This window comes from Desmodus rotundus, chromosome 3 (genome assembly GCF_022682495.2).
Source record: "Desmodus rotundus isolate HL8 chromosome 3, HLdesRot8A.1, whole genome shotgun sequence".
In the NCBI taxonomy this organism is placed as follows: Eukaryota; Metazoa; Chordata; class Mammalia; order Chiroptera; family Phyllostomidae; genus Desmodus; species Desmodus rotundus.
The window spans coordinates 186911087-186932403 of record NC_071389.1 but is presented as its reverse complement, the minus strand read 5'-3'; the positions used below and the strand labels follow the sequence as shown (position 1 = coordinate 186932403).

Genomic DNA, 21317 nt, shown 5'->3' with positions numbered 1-21317 from the left:
ACTTTACAGCAAGGGGGTGGCCTTACAGGGTAGGTATGTCTTAACAGATTCCTCACCTCAGGCAGTCCTTGGGCTTTGTCATCTGTCCTCTTAGGCTTTGCTGTCTATAAGAATACACTCTCCAAATTACCAAATTCAGCAAATACTCTCAAAATAAAAGCTAGTTTCCCTTCTTAACTTCCCTTTCTGGCTTTCTTCCTTCCCCTAATTTTGTTTGTATTTTCATTGCTTTTGCCTGTTCATCAATGCATTTAAAAAGCATTTAAAAAATGTTACCCAGCATTATTAATTATTGCCAAAGGAAGGGCCAATCAGCCAACCTAGTCTGCCACACATCCGTCCGTACTCAGTAGACTCTAAGAATTCTTTTATGTATACAGGAACTCTCTTTTTCAGCTAGTTTTTAAATTTTCAATTAAAAGCATATTAATTAATTGGATAAAATATAGCCAAAATGAAAACACAATTAGCATTATGTGCTTTTTCTAGGAATTCATCTCTAATAGAAAAATTCTGGAAAAGATTCAAAAGGATAATAAACTATGAAAGAGTACCTTAGGCAATTCCAAGAACCCTCCAAAAAGGTCACCTTTGCCTCCCTTTTCTCAAATTTTATAGATAATATAATTCACTGAGTATATTTTATTATTTATAAAATAATTTATAAGACTTGTACAATATTTAAGAGATTTGTCAAGGTCAATAATTGACCCCCGGCAAGATACCCCAAGCACCAGTGCTATGACTAGTCTGTTACTATACATTCACTATGTACTAGCCAACCATTAACTCTTCAAATATCTGCTCAGCAACACAGTGGTTTTATTCAAACACTTACTTGTAAAGCCTAGAAAATCCTTAAGTTTTAACTCAAATCATACCAGGACATTTGTGCTAAGCGCTAGAAATACAGAATGAATAAACCTTTCTCTTTAAAAGGCCACAATTCATCATATGACACAGTGAGATACTGAGGGTATAGAGGGAGTTTGAGTGGGGAGGGAAGAGAAAAGGAAGGTATTCAGCAAGACTTCCCAGAAGATATAGTATGACTATGCCAGATAAACACTAATAGAAGGATTTAGGTGAGAAAGCTACATTGCAGTTGCTGACTACTAAATGGCTACTACATTAGAGCCCTATAGCAGAAAGAAAAAACTGAGGCTAGTAAGGGAAACACAATTAAATCCCCAAGCTTGTATCAAATACATTGACTGAAAGAGTAAGCAACAAGAAAGACAAAATAGTTGGTAATAATTTACCGTAATTGCCAATGATCTTTACCATACGGAACAACTGGTGTTTCCTCATCATCTTTCATGAAGCTGATAACTACTTGTTAAAATAAGTTATATCTCACCCTGGCTGGTGTGGTTCAGTAGACTGAGTGCCAGCCTGTGAACCAAAGGGTTGCTGGTTCGATTCCCAGTCGGGGCACATGCCTGGTTTGCAGGCAAGGTCCCCAGTAGGGGGTGTGTGAGAAACAACCACACATTGATGTTTCTCTCCCTCTCATTCTCCTTCCCTTCCCATCTGTCTAAAAATAATTAAAGTTTTTAAAAAATAAAAGTTATATCTCTAATAATTAACTATAATTAAAGGCGCTGCATAAAGTATATCAGTGCTTCTGAAATATCTTTAAATAAGAAAAATGTAACATTACAATTCTGGACTGGATAATTTCAACCAGATTCAGTATTTTATAAATGTATAATATTTAGTCCAATATATACAATTCACGTGTGCCCTTAAAGAGTTGTTGTGTGATAAACTTGAAATACAGAATGTTTACAATTAGAACAACAGAGAACTATGTAACCTGTGACCCGCCCCCCCAACCCCTGAAGGTACAGTATGAATTTTATGGTGGCACCTACTGGCAAAGGGTAGCAATGCAGCCAGACAATAGCCAAGAGGGCCAACTGAAAATCTGGCAGTGGGGTGCTTAAGTGTGAGAATGGATTCTTTGATTTCTTCCCTGTCAGTTTATTTTCCATCTTTCTTTGGACTCAGAGATTATTGTGATTCCCTATCACAACCATCCTGTCATAAGACAAGTAATACAAACTTATCCTCAGTTACGAGTTAAATACATTTTTAACTGTTTTTTTTTAAGATTTTATTTTATTTACTTTTAGAGAGGGGAAGGGAGGGAGAAAGAGAGGGATTGAAACATCAGTGTATGGTTGCCTGTTACATGCCCCCTACTGGGGACCTGGCCCACAACACAGGTGTGTGCCCTAGACTGGGAATCGAACCAGCGACCCTTTAGTTTGTAGGCTGGTACTCAATCCACTGAGCCTCTCCAGCCAGGGCTGACTCCAAGTTTTAATACTGAGAAAGGAGTTAGTGTGCTTAGAATTCATACACCACACTGAGATGTCTGGAGTTTCATCCTTTACCTTATATGGACTCTTTAAAGGGTGTTACTCATGGGAGTAACCTTTGCTGTTTCGGAAAGATCACTGGCAGCAGTGAGGGCAACAGGACAGGGCAACTCAAGATTGGAGGCAGAATGACAATCCAGAAATGAGTGAAAAAAATCCAGGCAAGAAACAATGAAGATCAAGGCAGTGTAAAGAATGGAAATAAGATAGTAGTTACAGGAATAGAGATGGGAAAGAATATAAAAAATGTTGAGTAAGAAGAATTGATGGATCTTGGTGACTGAAGGGATAGAGAAAGAAGAAAAAGGAGTTTAAAACTTGCTCCAGGTTTCTGCTTGGCTGACTGGAGGGAGGGAAGCTGCATCAAGCCAGACGGAGAGGCAGGTTTTCAAGAAAAGATGAAGATTTAACATGGGACATGTTAAGTTTACCTGCCTTTGAAGTAACAGTCTATAGGTAAAGATATAGTTTTGAAATTCAAGAAAGAGGTTTGAATTTCACTGAAATATAGGTTTAGAATTTGCATATACGAAGTCAGAGAGGTAGGTGGAGAATAAAAGAATGGAATCTAAGAAGTAATGGGGGAAAGAGGGAAAATGAACAGATTTGAGGACTCAAAAGAGACCTAAGACTATGACAACTTGAAGATCAAAAGTGATCTTTGCAGAATTAACTTCAACAGAGCGGAAAAGTGTGAAACAGCTAAGTACAGACACGTTAATAAGTATTGAGTGTCTACTCTTTGCCAGAAACTGTGCTAGTGCTAGAGAATGTTAGTGAAGAAAACCGATAAAGCTCTCAGAGTTTCACAGCTTAGTGACAAATGTAGAATAAACAGCTAGGGATTGGGAAGTGGAATAAAGAGTGTTTTTTCAAGAATTTGAGCTATAGAAGGAAGGAGAAGGAACTGAGGAAGTTGATGGTTTGAGAAGATGTTTTGTTGTTTTTCCTCAAAATCTTTACAGTCTCTGGCTAAAGTATGAGTAAAAGAGGAAGCTGAAACTATAAGACAAAATGAATGAACAATGAAACAATGTGCTAACAGGTTACCCATATTGTGCCCACTTCTTCACTGTCTTCCTAGAACATAAAGTAGTTACTGATCATGATCAGATATAGAATATTCCAAATAACTGGCTGCTAAGTTACTGAAGAATTTAAGAGTTTTTAAGAAGACCTTAAGTCTCTCTCTCACCCCAGATGCCTCAAAAATGTACTTCCAGCCTTTCGCAGAAATATACATTACAAATGAACTTCTACCTTGTTGATAACTTACCCCAAACAGAAATTCCTGCTTTTGGAATTATAACAAATTACATTGAATTGAATACACGCAGTTATATCTGCTCCCTCTCAAAAACTCACTAAAGTGACAAAAAGGCAAGGAAGTTTTTAAATACATAAAGAAAAAGAGAATGGGAGAGGAGACGATAGTCAGTGATAGCAGAGACACATGAAAGTAAGGAGAAATGAAAAGCAGATGGACGAGTGGTCACTGACTCCATAGAACAGGGAATGCTGACAACTAAATAACTGCTGAAAGACACACCAATAAGAAGCAAGTCAGATATTCTCAGAAATTGAAGGCAATATTGAAGACAATGGTAAAGATGGAGTTGCAAATAAGAAAGCTGGTTCAAAGTCTCCATAACATTTAGACCCTAAATCTCCTCTCCTCTTCTGGCAAATCAAGCTAGTGTACTTCCACCTCAGCATGAAAAGCAGGGGCACTCTGCAGAAACTACACCAGAGAGGCTCCAGATCCAGAGGCACCAGAAACTGAAAACGGAGGCATTGAGTAAAAGTCTGCATGCTAAACTGGAAGACTCAGCATCAACCTACCTCGAATACCAGAATGTTACTAGCCACACTTACAACTTTCAGAAAGAGACGAAAGGATACGTCCTCCGTAGAAATTTTGGGGAAAGTCCCAAAGAAAAGACATCGAGTTACTGACTTCTGGAGAATCCCAAACAAAAAAGCCAAATGGAAAAAAAAAAAAAAAAAAAAAAAAAAAAAGCCAAATGGTTACCAAGCTATAATGAAGTCCACTGTACAGAGCTGCCAAGCTTTATAAGACCTCATTCTTAAACAAGAAAGGACAGTCCAGAATCACCACACATTTTAGGACCTCCTCTAACATGAAAGAGGGCAACACAAACAAAAACATGCAACTTAGACAAAAACAATGATCATCCAGGAAGCAAATAAAAATGATATTAAAAATTAAAGATAATCATCTTAGAGAGATAAATGAAATATGGTAAGGTCACCTACCATGAAAGGTGAGAGCAGAATAAAGATATTTGTCATAAATGAACATACAAAAGTGAGAGAGACTCAGAAATACAGAAAACAGACTGATAGTTGCCAGAAGGGAGGGGAGTTAGGGGCCTGGGTGAAAAAGATGAAGAGACTGAGAACTACAAACTGGTAGTCACAAAACAGTCATGGGAAAGTGAAGGGACTACAGTCACGATGTTGTAGTAACTATGTACAGTGCCAGGTGCGTCCTTAAAACATCGGGAAAACCACTTTGTAAAGTACATGACTGACTAAACACTATGCTATACATCTGAAACGAAAATATTGAACGTAAACTGTAATTAAATTTAAAAAACTTATAAATATATCTGTCTCCCATTTACTTTTTCTTATGAAGCTATCTGAGCAAAGTGTTTACCAATAAAAGGCATGAAAGCAAGGCAGAGGGAAAGAAAACTCACAAGGTGTTGAAGAAGCTTCACAGCTAGCACTCTGAAGCAGGCCTACCAAGCAAGGTACAGAGTGAAGGAATATGCTTGAGGGCTCTCGAGAAAGAATGTCTTCAAGGGCACAAGTCAGAACCGATAGATGACCTAATATTAAGAAGAAACTATATAGTTTTGTTGACAAGCTTGATAAAGAATTGATGATAAAGTAGAGAAAAAAGTAGATAATTAAAACAAAGTTAAAAGTAGATGAAAAAACAAAAATTTGCACAAAAAGTGAAATCATGGTATATCACAAAGTTTAGCTATAGACAATATTTATAGAGTCACAATAAAATAAACTAATGATTTAACCCGAAATCGTGGCACAACTAGGTAAGAAAGGTGAAGAAAGAGAAGTATTGTCTGTGCCTGGTGGAGGCTGGTTGAGTGGGTCACAAATCCCCATCTTCCATGGTAGAAAGTTAATAGATAACATGTACAACAGAAAAAAATCAAAACTAGCTGCATTAAAACTTCATTTAAATGAGGGAAATATAACACAAACACAAAAAAAGATTTGGATATTTTAAGTGTGTAGTATCATCTGACTTTACCAAAATATATGTACGTTACTTTGCTAAAAATACAATATTTTTAAAAGTTAATTGTGTGCCACCTCAGAAGAAATAATCAGCCAATATATTATCTGGGAGTTCAGAAGCTGTCACTGATACTTCCTCATGGTGGATATCCATGTAAAAAAGGAAGAAGGATGCAATTCAGAATAAAATCATGAAAAAAATTCTTCCTCAAATCTTGAAATGGAAAGAAGTTTCGTGGACCAAGATGCAGTGACTAAGGGAATGGTTCTAGGGTCAGAACTGGCTGACTTCAGATCCTAGCACCGCTACTTAACGACCATGTGATGAGGGTAAATTACTTAATCCCAGTGCTTCTGGTTCCTAATTGGGAACCTATGGAGTATCTGTCACGTAAAGTTGTTATGATCGAATGATAATCCCCATCAAGAGCTTAGTACAATTTCTGACATAATAAATATTCAACAAATACTGGCTATCTCTAAGTTGACAGTGATATACCACAATACAATTGCTATTATATACAAGTTACCTCTGTCCCCCCCAAATTAATCTAAAAATTACTCACCATTCAATATACCTATATTATAAATGAATCTGTCAAATTATAAAAACAATCTTTCTTCCACTATCACATAAACATAAATTTCACATGAAGTAAAGATTTATACATAAGATGAGAAAAAACTAGCAGAAAATAGAACAGAGAATTCATATCTTCATCAATTTTCTTATTCATTCTTTTTTTTTGAAAATTTTATTGTATTTTTTCCATTACCATTTATTTCCCCTATACCCTCTTCCACCTATATGGGATTCCTTTATTGCTAAATTAAAAGCTGAAAGAAATGATCTACTAGGTCATTTCCAGTCCTAAAAAATCCATTTCTTCCAGATAAAGACAAATGATAAACCCTTTTTTCTAGACAAATCTAATTTGAACATGTCTTGTGACTTTGGCAAAAATTGTGGAATCGCAGAGAAGAAGAAATTTAGGGGGGGAAAGTCACATGATTATATTTCATTAATCTCAATACTTTTCTTCTCCCTACTATCTGGTCTGATGATTGGTCATTTCAATAGCTCCTATATTCCTCCCTCGATTCTGTGAAGCTTTAGAGATGGAGTAATAACACATTTGTAATTTATGAAAAGTCATTTACCTTGGATTTGGTATTTCTCCAAGAATCTCATCTAATTTGTCAATGAAATTAATAAAATTAGACAATCCTTTTACATGTGTCCTTAGAGGATCAGACGGTGATGGTGCATATCCTTTCCCTCCAAGCTCTATTGTTCTAATAAATGATGTGGCCACCTATGGATCGAAACAAATGATTTAGTTACGTTTAATGATTTATTAAGTTGAAACTACAGTTCACTTTATGAAGCTGGGTACACTTATATAATTCTGGTTATATACAAGTGAAGCACTTTGGTGACTCAAAACGCACTTGATTGAGAAGCAAATAATCAAAGAAACAGGCGCCATGCAGAATTCATACCAGCAAAGGTTAGGGGACACATTAAGGGCATAGTATGTTCATAAGAGTACACATTGACTACAAAGAATTGGTTTATGAATATATTCTTGTATAGATTTACTAGCTACTAGAATTGTTGCATGGAACAAAGAGGTTTTCAGTGCCAACTGTGTTGATTTATTCAAGGTTGGGCAATTAATTCAACTCTTCCAAGCCACAGCTTCTTTATATGTAAATTAAAGATTTAGACTAGATAATCACTAAGTCCCATCTAGTTTCACACCCTAAGATTACGGTATTTGATCATGTGTAGTTCAAAAGGCCTTGCCTTTACAATGATAAAAATACACAAATGATGGTTATACATAAAAGTATCTCTGCCAAAGAAATATTCTAAAGCAGTATTTTCCAGAGTGTATCCTCAGGAAGACAAATACTATGAAATTTCAATAGCATTTGAAATTTTCCACAGTAAAATAACTTAGGAAACAACAGATTAAATAACAACATTAAATTAAGCAGATATTTTTAGAGCAGGACCCCTCAAAGATTTTGATATACAAAATGAATTTGTGTATATCTAAGAAAGGTACATACTATTTCCAAACATTTTGCTCTTGGAAACATTTATTCAAGAAGCATTTAACAGGGGCTTTTTGCCTTTGGCTAGCACTGTACAGAATACATGTAGGAAAACACTCTTTGCAGAAATTCTCCCTTGCCAAATTTAAAGGATATGACAAAAAATAAAAGTACTATGGATTTTCAAATACAGAGGTAGGATATATATAGTAATAATTTAAAAGTTGTTTTATCATAGTTACAGGAATTCTACATTAAGGTACTTGGATCCATTGTTCAAAGAGTTTTTATTTAAAAGATCTTAAAAACGTAACATATCCATACCAAAAAGATGGACATCTGCTTCTCTCGAGCAGCATGCTTCAAGTCAGTGAAGGCTTCTCTTCCAAGTCCTCTATCAGGAATGTTGAGAACATGAGCCAGAGCCAGGTCATTCTTGGAATTCACTAGCAGGTTTAAATATGAGCAGATAATTTTCTTTGCTAGTAACTGCACCTACACAATAAAATAATATTTTTAATTGAAGTTCTAAATCCCTAATTTTTTTTATATGCAGTAAAAATATTTGTGATCATTCAATGACAATTATCTCACTCAGATCTTTGGGGAAAAAATTGCCAAATAAACTGAAAGTTTAGGTTGGACAATTAACATAGTCTTGCTTATATAACCAACTTGCTGCCATAAAAAGCTATGAGTAAATACCAACTATCATAATTATTGGAAAATGGCTCTTAGAAAATGAAATGACAGATATAGTCCAAAGTCTGCCTGCATTTCTGATGAGGCTCGATTTCATTCCCCCACATACATTTGCCACTAAATAACAGTCAATTACGAAGCTCCCTGAAGCCTAGGGCATGGCCCACGGGCACCACTGGGTCCTACGTCCCTTACAGGGCTAAAATTACATGGTTAAGCTTTCAGGGAACTATGAAGATACTGATTTTGACAATACCAAATAATCAACTGAGTAATAAAATTAAAAGATTCAACCAAATGCTAAGCAAATAATAGCAAATAGTTGCTGTTAATGTTAACTTGGCCAAAACAGACTTATAGACCGTTTAAGGACAAGATACATAATATTTGAGAGCACTTGATATGGGCATCGATTCTTTCATATACATTGTACTTGTTCTTCATGGTCAAATGATAAAACAGGACAGAAAGACAGTGAAACAGCAATGAAAAAATTACAAATCATTAAGAAGTCTCTTAGATAATTATTAAGGACATCTCAAGTTCATATACACCTTAAAGCACTTTTAAAGATATTACCCTTTTGAATTATTTAAATTTTATGTGAAAAACAATTCTTGAAATATAAGAGAAAGCCAGGTCCAATTTTAAAAAACCTCATTAGACAGAATAAGGTTACCTTAAATACAGACTTAAATATAATTTAAGCAAATGGATTAAAAGAAGTCTAAATATGAACTCAAACTTTTTTCTTAATGTTAAAGACATTAACATTTATGACCTTTGCAGAGAGGCTCCCGAACTTCCTTACGTAAAGTAGACAGCTACTCACCCTGTTATAATGCTGCCTGGGAGTCAGTTATGTAATTCTCTGCATCGATATTGACACTTTCTGACACTTTATTTATTTTCTTAATATTTCTACTCCTATATGAGTTCCTTGAGAGCAAATGATGTATGCTTAGGGCATAAAAAATGATTGGCGTGATATTAGGAAATAAATCTATTTTGTTAATAGGTTCTCAATCAGTTTCTGTTCAATGATGAATGAAAGAAAAATTAGTACATGTATTTGGCCCTTTTAGATATTTCAAAATTGAAGCTATGGATAAAAAACTTACATGGGATCACATAAGTGGTAATATATTTTTATTACATTACCTTAAAAAGAAAAGTATTCTATGGTGCAATTAAATTAAAATCATCTTTAAGATGTCTTAAACTTCTATAAACTAAAGATATAACATAGTTTTCTACTTATATTTCAAATGTCCTCTTATCTGTCACAGTAAATCACAATACTTCATGTGAATCTATAATGCAAAAATTCCCATTTAACTTCGCAGTGCAATCGTGTGTCTTAAACGTATCTTCTCTATCCCTTTGACAGTGGGAAAAATAACACAATTTGCCAAAAATCAAGACAGAGAAACAGTGATATTCATACTGTACTCAGAAACTTTTTTACTTTTTCTACATTTAATTTCATAAAACTACATTTAGTTTCATGGTCACAAAATAATTAGGATTTACCAGTACATGTATATCTGGACCCTCAGTGGGTACAAAGCCAGGTCTTACACTCCTACATCTACAACTTGCTCTTTAAGGCCACCAATTTTGTCCTTCTGACGCTAGGCAAACATGAGGGAAAAACAGCCTGGAGCCCTCACAGTCAGAGGGTTTCTTTTAGCTCATGGCTGTAATTAGAAACCTGTCCCCATCATTATGGTCAGATAACACGGCAGTTACGGTTTCCCTGCTCTTGTATTTGCAAGAGGGTTTTAAAGAGGTTCTCTGGAAAAGCATTCCACATAAATACAGCTATGATGTCCAGAAGCAAGGGCCTAAATTGAAAAAAATCCACAAGATTGAAGCTTTCACCAAGATACCGAAAATAAAGATACTGTTCTGTTTATTTGTTTAATAAACGGATTCTATCCATACCACAAAGTATTTGCAGTGTTTGTTTAGAAGGTGACCAATTTCAAGCTTCCTGAAAATTCCAAGTTTCTTTTCTTATCCCTTAATTATTACTGAAGTACAGCTATGCAATCTCATGTTGACAGTTTTTCTAAATTAAGAAGATTAACGATTTATATAGGTCTTTTTTACTTTCGTTGCCAGCACATAAGTTATTACATATAATGAGCAGAAAAAAAGTGGGACTAGAGCTAATATACTGGTAAAATTTTTTATTTAACTGATGATTTCTTTGGGGGCCTTTATTGTATTTTCCCCTTCATTACCTTAGAATTTCTAAAACAATAGTTTAGTACCTTAAGAAAAATAAAATGAAGTAAAATAAAAGAAGGAAACAAAAACATGGTTTCTCAAATTCATTCCATTCATCTACTTGAGGACTCTTGTGTGGCACTAGTTAAGCACATTTGGTGATAAAAATAAATCATTGCAGGACTGCAGCCCAAGAAGGTACTTTGGAATTTTAAAAGAAATATATTGCCTTCCAAAAATACTTTGTAAAAGGGAAAATTAGAAGTCTGCAAGTACAGGAAAATGGCTTAGAGGATGGCTGTTACTTTAATAGCCCTCATAAAATCTAATCCATCAGCTAACTAGTAGATAAAATACTCTTAGAAAATAAGCCCTAGAAGGCAAAAGATAAAAGTAGAGGATTGACACAATGAGATCATCATTGCTTTTTAAATGAGAAAACTACATACTTATAACAAAGGCCCATCAGTTTCTCTAAACTATAACCCCTTTTCACAGGTATAGCTGTGAAATAATGTTTTATATCTGTAAGCTGAAACGCTAAAAGTTTAGGTCATTTTACATGTACAGATTAGTTCATTACTCCTAATTAAAAGTCACAGTCACAATAACAATTATTGTTTCCTCCCTGTAGAGCTTGTAAGATGGATCAAAAAGAATAGATTTGTAAACTCTCTACCCTCTCGAGGTATGAAAGTACTCCGTTAGTGCCACTGAGAAGAAACCAGGTAAAATTGCACTGTTTTGTCAATATTTAGACAAAGAGAAAAAAACAAGCAGAATTTAAATGAAAAATTAATTCCCAAATTAATTTCAAGCAAGAGAAAACAGGATTGGGGATGTTTTATTGTACACAAAAGGGGGAAGAGCTCAACACCTAACAGGGCATGTAAAAAAGATACAGAAGGCAGCTTGAAGGGGATCCTCCCATTTTAGCAACAAAGATTAATGACTGTAATTAATTTTAAAACTCTAAATAAATAAAACTCCATGAGTCCTTACCAATATACACACACATAAAAAAAGAAGAAGGATACATAGAAAAAAATACCTAATTTGCTTCCTGTAACTGGTAATTAAAGAGAAAGAATTAAGGAGTGATCCTGCCATTTTTAGGGAACTGTACTTCATCCCAGTTGATAAAATAAAGCTCTTCATTACTGAGAAGTGGCAGCTAATTAACGTGAAGACAAGACAGAGTTAGAAACTCGCCACTCTGCAAACTCTAAAGAATGACCGATTTAGACCAGCATGGTCAAGGAACACAGGCTTAAAACCTTGTGATGAAACGTGGTTGGGACCCAGGCCATCCCGCAGTGTCAGAGTATCACCCCACAGACCTTTGCTGGGAGCAAAGGGAGAACCACTTCTTCATACTGGAAAAACCAGACAATTCAAGGCATCTTGAGTTTGTGTCTCCTGATATGGTACAAAATGAGATACTCGGCATCAGTTGTGAAGTATTTGTTAAGAAATGTTAAACCTTAATCTAAACAAGCTTTCAGATGTAACTCCAGGTTTATTGGAAATAGAGAAACAAGTTAAATAATACCAGTAGGAATTAATCAGATGAATAAAACATTTAAAAAAGACTGAGGGGAATCCCTCTAGAGGAAGAATCTAAAAAAATATAAAACCCACTTGGGGGACAAATGGAGAAATGTGAATAGGGAAGAAAGCAAACGACATCAGGGAATACTTGGGTTTTCTCATATATGATAATGATATTGTGGTTATGCCCACATTTTTAGGAAATGATATGAAGAGATTTTTAGCACAGCACCTGTTAATACAGATTCAGTGCCATGATATCAGCAACTTAACTTCCATACAGAACAGAAAAAATATCAGATGCAGATATAAAGTGAATTTCTAAGTCTAGGAAGTAGGAACACAGGTATCTATTTGAGGGCAGTGATAAAATATATTTTTGAAAGTGTTATCTGTGTAGCATGGGACTTATGAGAGAATCTGTTTAACAGTGTTTCCTGAAAAATGAAGAAGGTGATTCATCAAATGTGTTAACTTACGAGAGCAATTGGATTTGGAAGTTGGCCTATTCTAAGCCTTTAATATACTGTATTTTTAGATAGACTGAATGTAATTTTACATTTTCCAATACTTGTGAACTCTCATCCTGTCAATAATTTATTAACCATAGAAACTTCCATAAACATAACTCCAATGGTTAGTGAGGGTTCCTATATTTAATTTGGCACCCACCTTTACCAGCTGAAGGTAAATTGCGTTAGACCAAAGCTATCCTTGGCACATCCTTGACACTAGTCCTCTGTGGTGTGCTTTCCCAACAAACCCTGCTATCGGATCTCACGGTTCATCAGTTACTCTACTGCAAAGGCTACAGAATGGACTTTCCAGCTGCACATATCTTCCTTAGGGGCGACCATACAAAACAGGAGCTGTGAAGTTTACCAGATACAGTCAGCCCTCCGAACCCATGGGTTCCGCAACTGTGGACTCAACCAACCACAGATTGAAAACATGGGAAACAAACAAAAAAATTACACTGTTGCTGATGTGTACCATGTAGTTAGGCCTATGATGACCGTATCCGTACTGGACATATATATGGATTTTTTTCCTTGTCGTTGTTCCCTAAACAACAAAGTGTAACAAATATTTGCATAGCATTTACACTGTATTAGGGATTACAAGTAAGCTAGACATATTTAAAGAATACAAGAGGATGTCTACAGGTTATTTGCAAATACTATGCACATTGTTTTATATAAGGGACGTAAGCATCCATGGATTTTAGTATCCGAGGGGAATCCTGGACCCAATCCCCCAGTTACCAAGGGACACCACATAAAGATTCAAAGGACTCTGGCAATCTGGACCCTCAACCACTTTTCTGATACTTAGGGTGATACCTCTTTCGCACAGCGCCGGTTAACTTGGCCCAAAACCATGAAGTGACTGATTGATATGCTTTCACCAACCAGTCTTCAATGCATTACTCTTTGCAAACAGTTTTATTTAAACAAATAAAAAACTTTAAATTTTTTTTTTTAAATAGTAACTGTATGTACAATCAAATTCACAGTAATTTGAAGGGGATCACATCGGGCTTTAATTTACTCGCAGTGTACCTTTTCATGATCCCAATCGTGTTCACTCGTTGGTGATGGTGGTACACAAAGATCAGTTTCAGCATCTCCTGCAGACTGCCTGCCAGCCAGAAAATCCCGTAGCTGACTCTGCAGGAAATAGAGGATATTTTACTAATAAATGCTATGCCAACTATAAAAAGTATTTCACATCTAGTTCTACTCAATATCACTGATATTCCAGGACGCAGTGAATTACCTGACCTTTGTCGGCAGTCAATAATATGTAGACGTGGACTTAACCTTCCTAACAAAATGCTTCAATTATTTTCTACTGGCACCTGTACTCTTAGAGTTTTACAAGTTTACAGTTAAAAGATAACCTCGGAAATTTAATTTTAGCATTTTATTTTTTATGGAAGAAGAAGAAGAAGAAGAAAAAGAGAAAGAAAACTCTTGCCTGAGGCCCACCGTAAATGTTTCATTTTGGAATATCTAAGTAAATCTAGTGTCCTAAGCAGTATACTAAGAAATAGTTTCCAAGAAAACATTTATAAAGAGAGAATTGCTTTCACCCTGCCATACTACTCAACATCTCCACGTTATTTCATTTATGCTAAAGTATCTTGCATACACACACACCCCATTCCTGATGAATAAGCCAGGAACAAAAGTACAGACTGAATTAACAAAGCTCAATGAGATTGCAGCCCACTTTTCCTCTCACATACTGCAAAGTTATAACTAAAATAACTCACCAATACATATTTACTAAAAATAGCATTTGCCACAATGCTATTGATATGATGAGCTAGTACTCATGAAGAGTTCATCATAAAAGAAAAAAAGACTAGAAAGCCTAGGAGGTTGTTTTTCACAACAAATACAATTTTTAATCTCAAAATTCAAGATCACAAAAATATTAATTTATTAATATTAATTTAACAAATTTTGAATAGAGGTTGTCCTCATACTTGTGGTTCTGATGTTTTAAAAAGAGATGTTGAAAGCAAAGATTTATCTTTCTATAAATAAAATATTATGCTTTTAAATAGGAGAATATTACCTTTTGTCAAAAACTGTTTTCATATTTAACAACATGTAAAGTCCATTATTCTAGATCAGTTCTGTAGGCCCAAAATATGGTCCAAACTGAGGTCCCTGAGATCATCCAGGAAGTCCTTCCTTTTCCAGCAATGTATACATGTTAATCTGAATTTTCTTAATATACTTAAGTCAAAATGATATATCAAACAGAAGTAGATATAAGAATCCAGCTATTTCTATCACACATGACATTAAAGCTATTTGTAAAAATGTTAAAAAAAGTCACTATTCTCACAATTTTTTCTTATTTTTGGAAATAGTTATTCTTCATACAGTGCTATTTATATTAACATTATACATTTATTTCAGCATTTTAAATAACTGATGGATATTTTAAACACATCTCAATTTTAATTTTTAATATGGTAAATACCAATAGATATAACCCACATAAACAAAACCTCCTAATAGTTCTAAATAAGTTTTTAAGAGTGTAAATTTCCTAGACTTAATAATTTGACAAGGACTCAATAATACACCATAAAGCTTTCTGAGATAAGCATAAAAACTGCAATATATTTGCTTGCTGTAATGCACTATTAATTTTACTGATTTTGTAATTTTGATGATTTGATAAGTTGCTACTCATTCTATTTTTATCCTATTAACTTAGAAAATGTACTGTGTAAATGAGTGGATCAAAAAACTGTGGTACATTTACCCAATGGAATGCTACACAGCAGAAAGAAAGAACTCCTACCCTTCTCGACAGCACGAATGGAACTGAAGATTGTTATGCTAAGTGAAATAAGTCAGGCAGCGAAGGACAAATACCATAAGATCTCGTCTATAAGTGGAACCTAATCAACAAAACAAACAAGCAAGCAAAATAGAACCAGAGACATGGAAATAAAGAACAAACTGACAGTAACCAGAGGGAAGGTGGGAGGGAGGTAAGGGGAAAAGGTGAAGGGTCACCTCAAAGAACATACATAAAGAACACATGGACAAGGACAACAGGGGGTGGGGGAGGATTGAATACCCACAACAGAGGAGGTGGGTAGGGCAGGGGAGAGAAATGGGGGAAAAATGGGGATAACCGTAATTGAACAAAATTTTTTTTTAATTTTTTAAAAAGAAAACATACTATATTTTTCTATCCCATTTTATGGTTGCCTTCACTTTGTCTGTACTCAACTCAGACCCATATTTCTCTATTACTATTTTAAAGGAATAATGCCTGCTACTTAACCCCAACTACAATGTTTAATAGTTTTACTTCTCCACCAATATCAGAATCTCACTTACTGTAAGCCTTCCACTTTACACACATAAGCCCAGTCAATCCTTATAATTTTAACTACACACATGCATGCTCAAAGTTTTACTGTTCAACTACCATCCTCCCCTGGGTATCTACCTGTTCCAGTCCATCTGCTTAGTCATCATAGTCTCTGGAAAGATAAATTCTTCACGAGGCATGAAGATGACATTCTTTACATTTTTGCACACCCTCACAAATCCCTCCTTTAGCTTGACTAATAAATGGTATATTGACTGAGGATGAGATGCTTAGGTCACTGTCCTCTTCTTTCAGGACAGGCCATTTAATTGTTTGGTCTTTATTAAGTAGCTTGTTCTGTCAGGAAACTTATAACTCTCTTTATCCTTAAAAGTTCAGAAATTTTACTAAATTATGCCTAGGTACATGTCTTTTCACAGCCTGAAACTTCGTAAGCACTCAATCAGCAGACTCAGGGAAATATTTATTACAACAAATGTAGTTACGATAAAATATTATTTATTTAATTATGGCCTCTTGTGCATCTGTTCCTTGTTCTGCTTCTGGGGCTCCTATCGTTTGCATGTTAAGTCCTCTAGATCTAAACTCCAAGTTTCTTAACTTTTTCCTCATGATTTCTTTATCTTCGGACTTCCCCCCCCCCACCCCCGTTGTGCTTTAAATATTTAGTGTATTTTGCCATGTATAATGTGTACTTTTTACCCAAATTTTTGAGGGAAAAATAAGGATAGGCATTATACATGGGTAGTACCTGAAATCCCTTGTATCTGTTCTTGTGTTTTGTAATTATTTGTTACATAAAATTTCTTGTAACACAGTATGTTTAAAAATAAATGCTAAAATTCCTTTACAATACAAAGAACAAGTATCTAAATATTAATTAATTAAAAATTAAAATGATTTTTTTTCCTGAAAGTTTGGGCCAAAAACGTGGGTGCTCATTATACACAGGAGCGCATTATACATGGTGAAATACGGTGTATTGTATTTAATGTTCAGGATACTAATTTGGGTCTGAATTTATCTGTTGCTTTGGGAAATTTTTTCTCTTTCTTCTTTCTTTCTAATGTATAGAAAGTCTTACATTCAGGTGAATCCTTGAACTTAGAGTATTTATTATTTGTTGCTGACATTCTCCTCTAGCAGCACCGTTTTGTGGGGCATGTGCATCCTCAGCTGACTCGCCCTCCCTGGCTGCGGAAACTCCTTAAGCAGCTGTTGCTTTTTTTCATTGGCTCTTTGGGGCTCAGCTCTGACTGCTGAAGTGCCTTAAGTATATGACAGTTCTACAAGTAAAGCAAGTTGAAACAGAGTCTCCACTCCTTAAGGAGAAGCAGTGGAGAAATAAACAGGCTGCCAGTCATCTGCTTAGGCCAAGAAAAAGCTCTCCTGTGGTCTCTGAAGCCTCACCAACAGTAAGCCCATCCACTCAGCTACTTGTGGGCTTCTTCGGAGTCAGGGAATCCTGGTACTTTCACGGAGGGCATCAGTTGTCCTCCAGGTAACTGCTCAGTTCACGAGAAAGCAAGCTCTTGCCGAGGCCTGATATGGGCGCCCTGCATCCATGTCCCTCAGGAAAGGAATTATCAAGTAAGGAAGTCTTTTAAAAGAGAAAGTGCATTGTTCAAATTATCATAGTCTCAGAGCTTCCTTATTTTACCTTTATCTTACTTCATTAATCCCTGCCTTATTGAGGTTGCAATAAATAAGAAACAAAGAAATTTTATCAGAATTATGAAACTTCAGGACTCAAATTCAGCCTTGCATGGAATTTTCTGATACATATCTTTAAACACTTTCAGCATAAATTTGGATTATATTTAGTGCATTTTTGAGAACTCAATATAGGGATTTTTTTTTTCTGCTCATTTTCCCCTCACTGGAAATTTTCCTAGAGCAAATATGAGTATCAGAGATCAAGTTATTAGTCTTACTGGGTTTAAATACAGAAAATTTTCTACTTTGTATACTACCTAATCTTAGAGGTTTCCAGTTCATTCCTGATGGTCTGCAGAGAAGACACGCTGACGTTTGGAGACACAGAACTCCCTCAAACGTAGACCCTTATGTATTTCACACTACAAGGTGGTTCACTTCAATGAAGACTTTCTACACGACTCAGACAGGGGCAAAAGATAAGGTGAAAACAATGTGCCCAAAGACCTCAGGCAGATTATTCTCTCATGGCCCATCAAATCTTTGTTGGTCCTACACCTAATACTTATGTTTGATTAGCGTCTCTAAATTAACTATGTGAAAAGTGGTCAAAAATCATCTTTACAGGCAAGAAAATAAAATATAACTAGGGAGGAACAAAAACAACCATCTTCACTCACAAGTTCCTTACCACACTGTGGGTGTGCATGTGTGAGTACATTTGTAAAAGGATGCATGTGTGTTTTGAGAAAGTTACAACAGGGCAAAGGCGGTCCATCATAGCTCAGTGAGGCAGACAGCAAACTACCCACCAATATCCATTCTCCACTTCTTCCTTAGTAACAGAGCTTTCGATTTTATTCGGGCATGTGATTATTCAGAATAACGACTACATTCTCCATCCCCCCTAGCATCTTTATGTGGCCATATGATTAAGCTCTGAGAAACGAGATGAGAGAAAAAAAGCTATGTCTCATTGAAAGGAGACTGCTGTGCTCCCTGACTACTTCCTGCTACACGGAATGCTGACCTTACGCCTGGAGCTATAACACCTACCTTGGACTATAAACCATCTTGAGAGTAGAGGTCAAGAAATAAGATGGGAGAACAGAATGAGAAAACTCCTAGGTATCTGATAACCACAGAGTTATCATATCAGTCCTGGATGTTTACCTTCAGACATCTTTTATAAAAAAGTGAAATAAACTTCCGTTTTCTTAAACCATTGTTATTGTGGAGATTTCTGTTGTAAGCAGTCAAACTACTATTCCCAAGTATCAGATAGAAATATTTAGAAAATATTTAACATCTTAGAAAATACAGTAAACATTCTCTTCTAATTATAGCTAAAATTATTTAGTAATTACCACTATTTAATTTACCATTATTTATTTACTACTTGATTGACACTCGGTAAATGTTAACAATAAAAATTTAAAGAAAAAAAAGATATTTTCAACACTTTAAAACAAACTAAATATATCCAAATATATTCGAAAACAGTTTAGTAATTCTAATGTAGACAAAAGCAAATGTCAAGGATTGCTACTGCATTAATTTTAAAATTTATACTCCATAAAAATATAAGATAATGAGTATGTGTGTACAAAAAGGGGAACAGTTATATTATCTTGTCCTCACAAAATGATACCCCACCTCAGTAAAATAATATTATTAATCCTTAGAAACTCATAGCAATTATTTATACAACATATGCTAAATAAAGAGATGCACATTAAACCAAGAAAATAAAATAGAAAAGCTATCCTTAATTCAAAAAGAAATCATGCTTGGGACTAATTTCTTTGTTAAAAATTTTCTTATCTCATAAAAAGCTATTCTTATATTTTAACCAAATAATAACAACACAAGTTCAACAAAATTTACCACCAAAATATTTCTTTCAAGTAATTACTAGCTTTCAGGTAGCTAAGTTTTCCATTCTTAACATGATCCAAAAAGCAAAAGCCATTATCAAGTTACTATAAACGCTAATGCCAGAGTTAAAAATAAATCATCAAATTTTAATTTGATTACCATAGAATTGTTTTAAAAAATACTTACGGCAGATATATTGGCATTATTTTCACAATTAGAAGTCAAAACACTACACTTTTTATAAACATCGATCAGATCTAACATATTACTATTCTTCAAGAAATTATCGTAAGTGCTCCTAATGTCCTCATAATGGTCAATCACTTCCATGTTTTCAACTGGTAAGTTCAACTTCTCATGTAGTAAGTGTTTCCAGGTCAACAAGACATCGCTGAGAGAGACTGTAAATTCTCCACTGTGCTGAAAGAGATGATGCCAAAAATAAAAAGATAAAGTTGGATGCCAGAATGTTGATGAACTTATATTTGAGATGTGAAGTATACATTGAATTTTGTATTAAATTCTTGAGAATTTGAAGAGCACATCCAAGTTGAGCTATGGAATAATTTTAAAACCTAATTTTAAAATCTAAAATAGATTTTGATTATTCAATAAAATTTGAACAATTGTGGCCAGTTCGCACACGACAAAACTGGCAAATACATGGACACTGCCTGTCACCTGAACTTCACTAAACTCCGCCTGCCCAAATTGGGGAGACAGATGGACAGTGAGCTGTACTGAAGTACTATTGATTGGGGAAACATTCGATTCTGTTCATCTTTAGCTCCTGTTAGCTCTTTTAGCTAATGTATTTTAAATAGTATTTAAAAACTGTCAGTACCTTAGTGAATTCCCACATACCACACACACTGTTCCAAGTGTTCCATGTTTTAAAATATGATCATAAAATTTAAAATTTTTAAAAATTGTGTTTTATTTCATTACTCTTCCAGGGAAAGCAAAATGCCAGTGCTAAAAACCTTCGGTCGGTGGGGTGGAGGGACGGGGAGAAAAGGCATACAACTGTAATTGAATAACAATAAAAATTAAAAAAAAAAAAGAAATGATCATTACAAATAAATAAATAAATAAATAAATAAATAAAAATAAAAACCTTCGGTCAAAAAAGAATTTTTCTTCTTCCCTGCTCAGGGACACACGAAACCATAGCCAAACAAGAGCTAAAAAGCCATAGTCAGGTTTCTTTCTATTAATATAAGTTGCTAGATGTTCCCAAAGAAAATTGTGCTTTTTTTTCTCTCCTTCAGTATCTACACAGTGCTGTGGTGGGAAGGTAGAGATTGAACAAAAACAAAAAAATAAGGAAAAACTCATGGATATGCTCAACAGTGTGGTGACTACTGGGGGGTCGGGGTGGGGGACAGGGTGGAGAGTGAAGGGAGGTAGAGGATGGCAATGGGGGGTAAATGATGATAAAAAATATATATCTACATGTAAATTATTTTGAAGGTATTTTTTAATTGATTACATTCTGATCCCACTTTATACCGTGAATATTAATAATGGCGTCCTCCACAAAATGTCAACTCCAATTCAGTAAAAAATTCTACCTGTTCCTCTCCCATGCTTCACGAATAACAAATATTTTTAAGTATCCCTATGTGGTACAGTGAAATGTATCAACGTTGCTCTCCTCTAAGGTTAAGCTCCATTAAT

At 35.0% G+C, this 21317-nt stretch overlaps 1 protein-coding gene across 2 annotated transcripts in view; it reads right to left on the bottom strand.

Moving 5' to 3' along the window:
- PARPBP (PARP1 binding protein) overlaps positions 1-21317 on the bottom strand; it is a 53016-nt gene that overhangs the window by 21270 nt on the left and 10429 nt on the right. For both annotated transcript variants that reach the window (XM_045187069.3, XM_024579408.4), the window contains exons 4-7: positions 19824-20057; positions 13796-13903; positions 8070-8240; positions 6843-6997 (exon numbers count right to left, since the gene is read on the bottom strand). In XM_045187069.3, coding sequence (XP_045043004.2) covers positions 6843-6997; positions 8070-8240; positions 13796-13903; positions 19824-20057 — 668 coding nt within the window. The remainder of the gene's footprint in view (positions 1-6842; positions 6998-8069; positions 8241-13795; positions 13904-19823; positions 20058-21317) is intronic.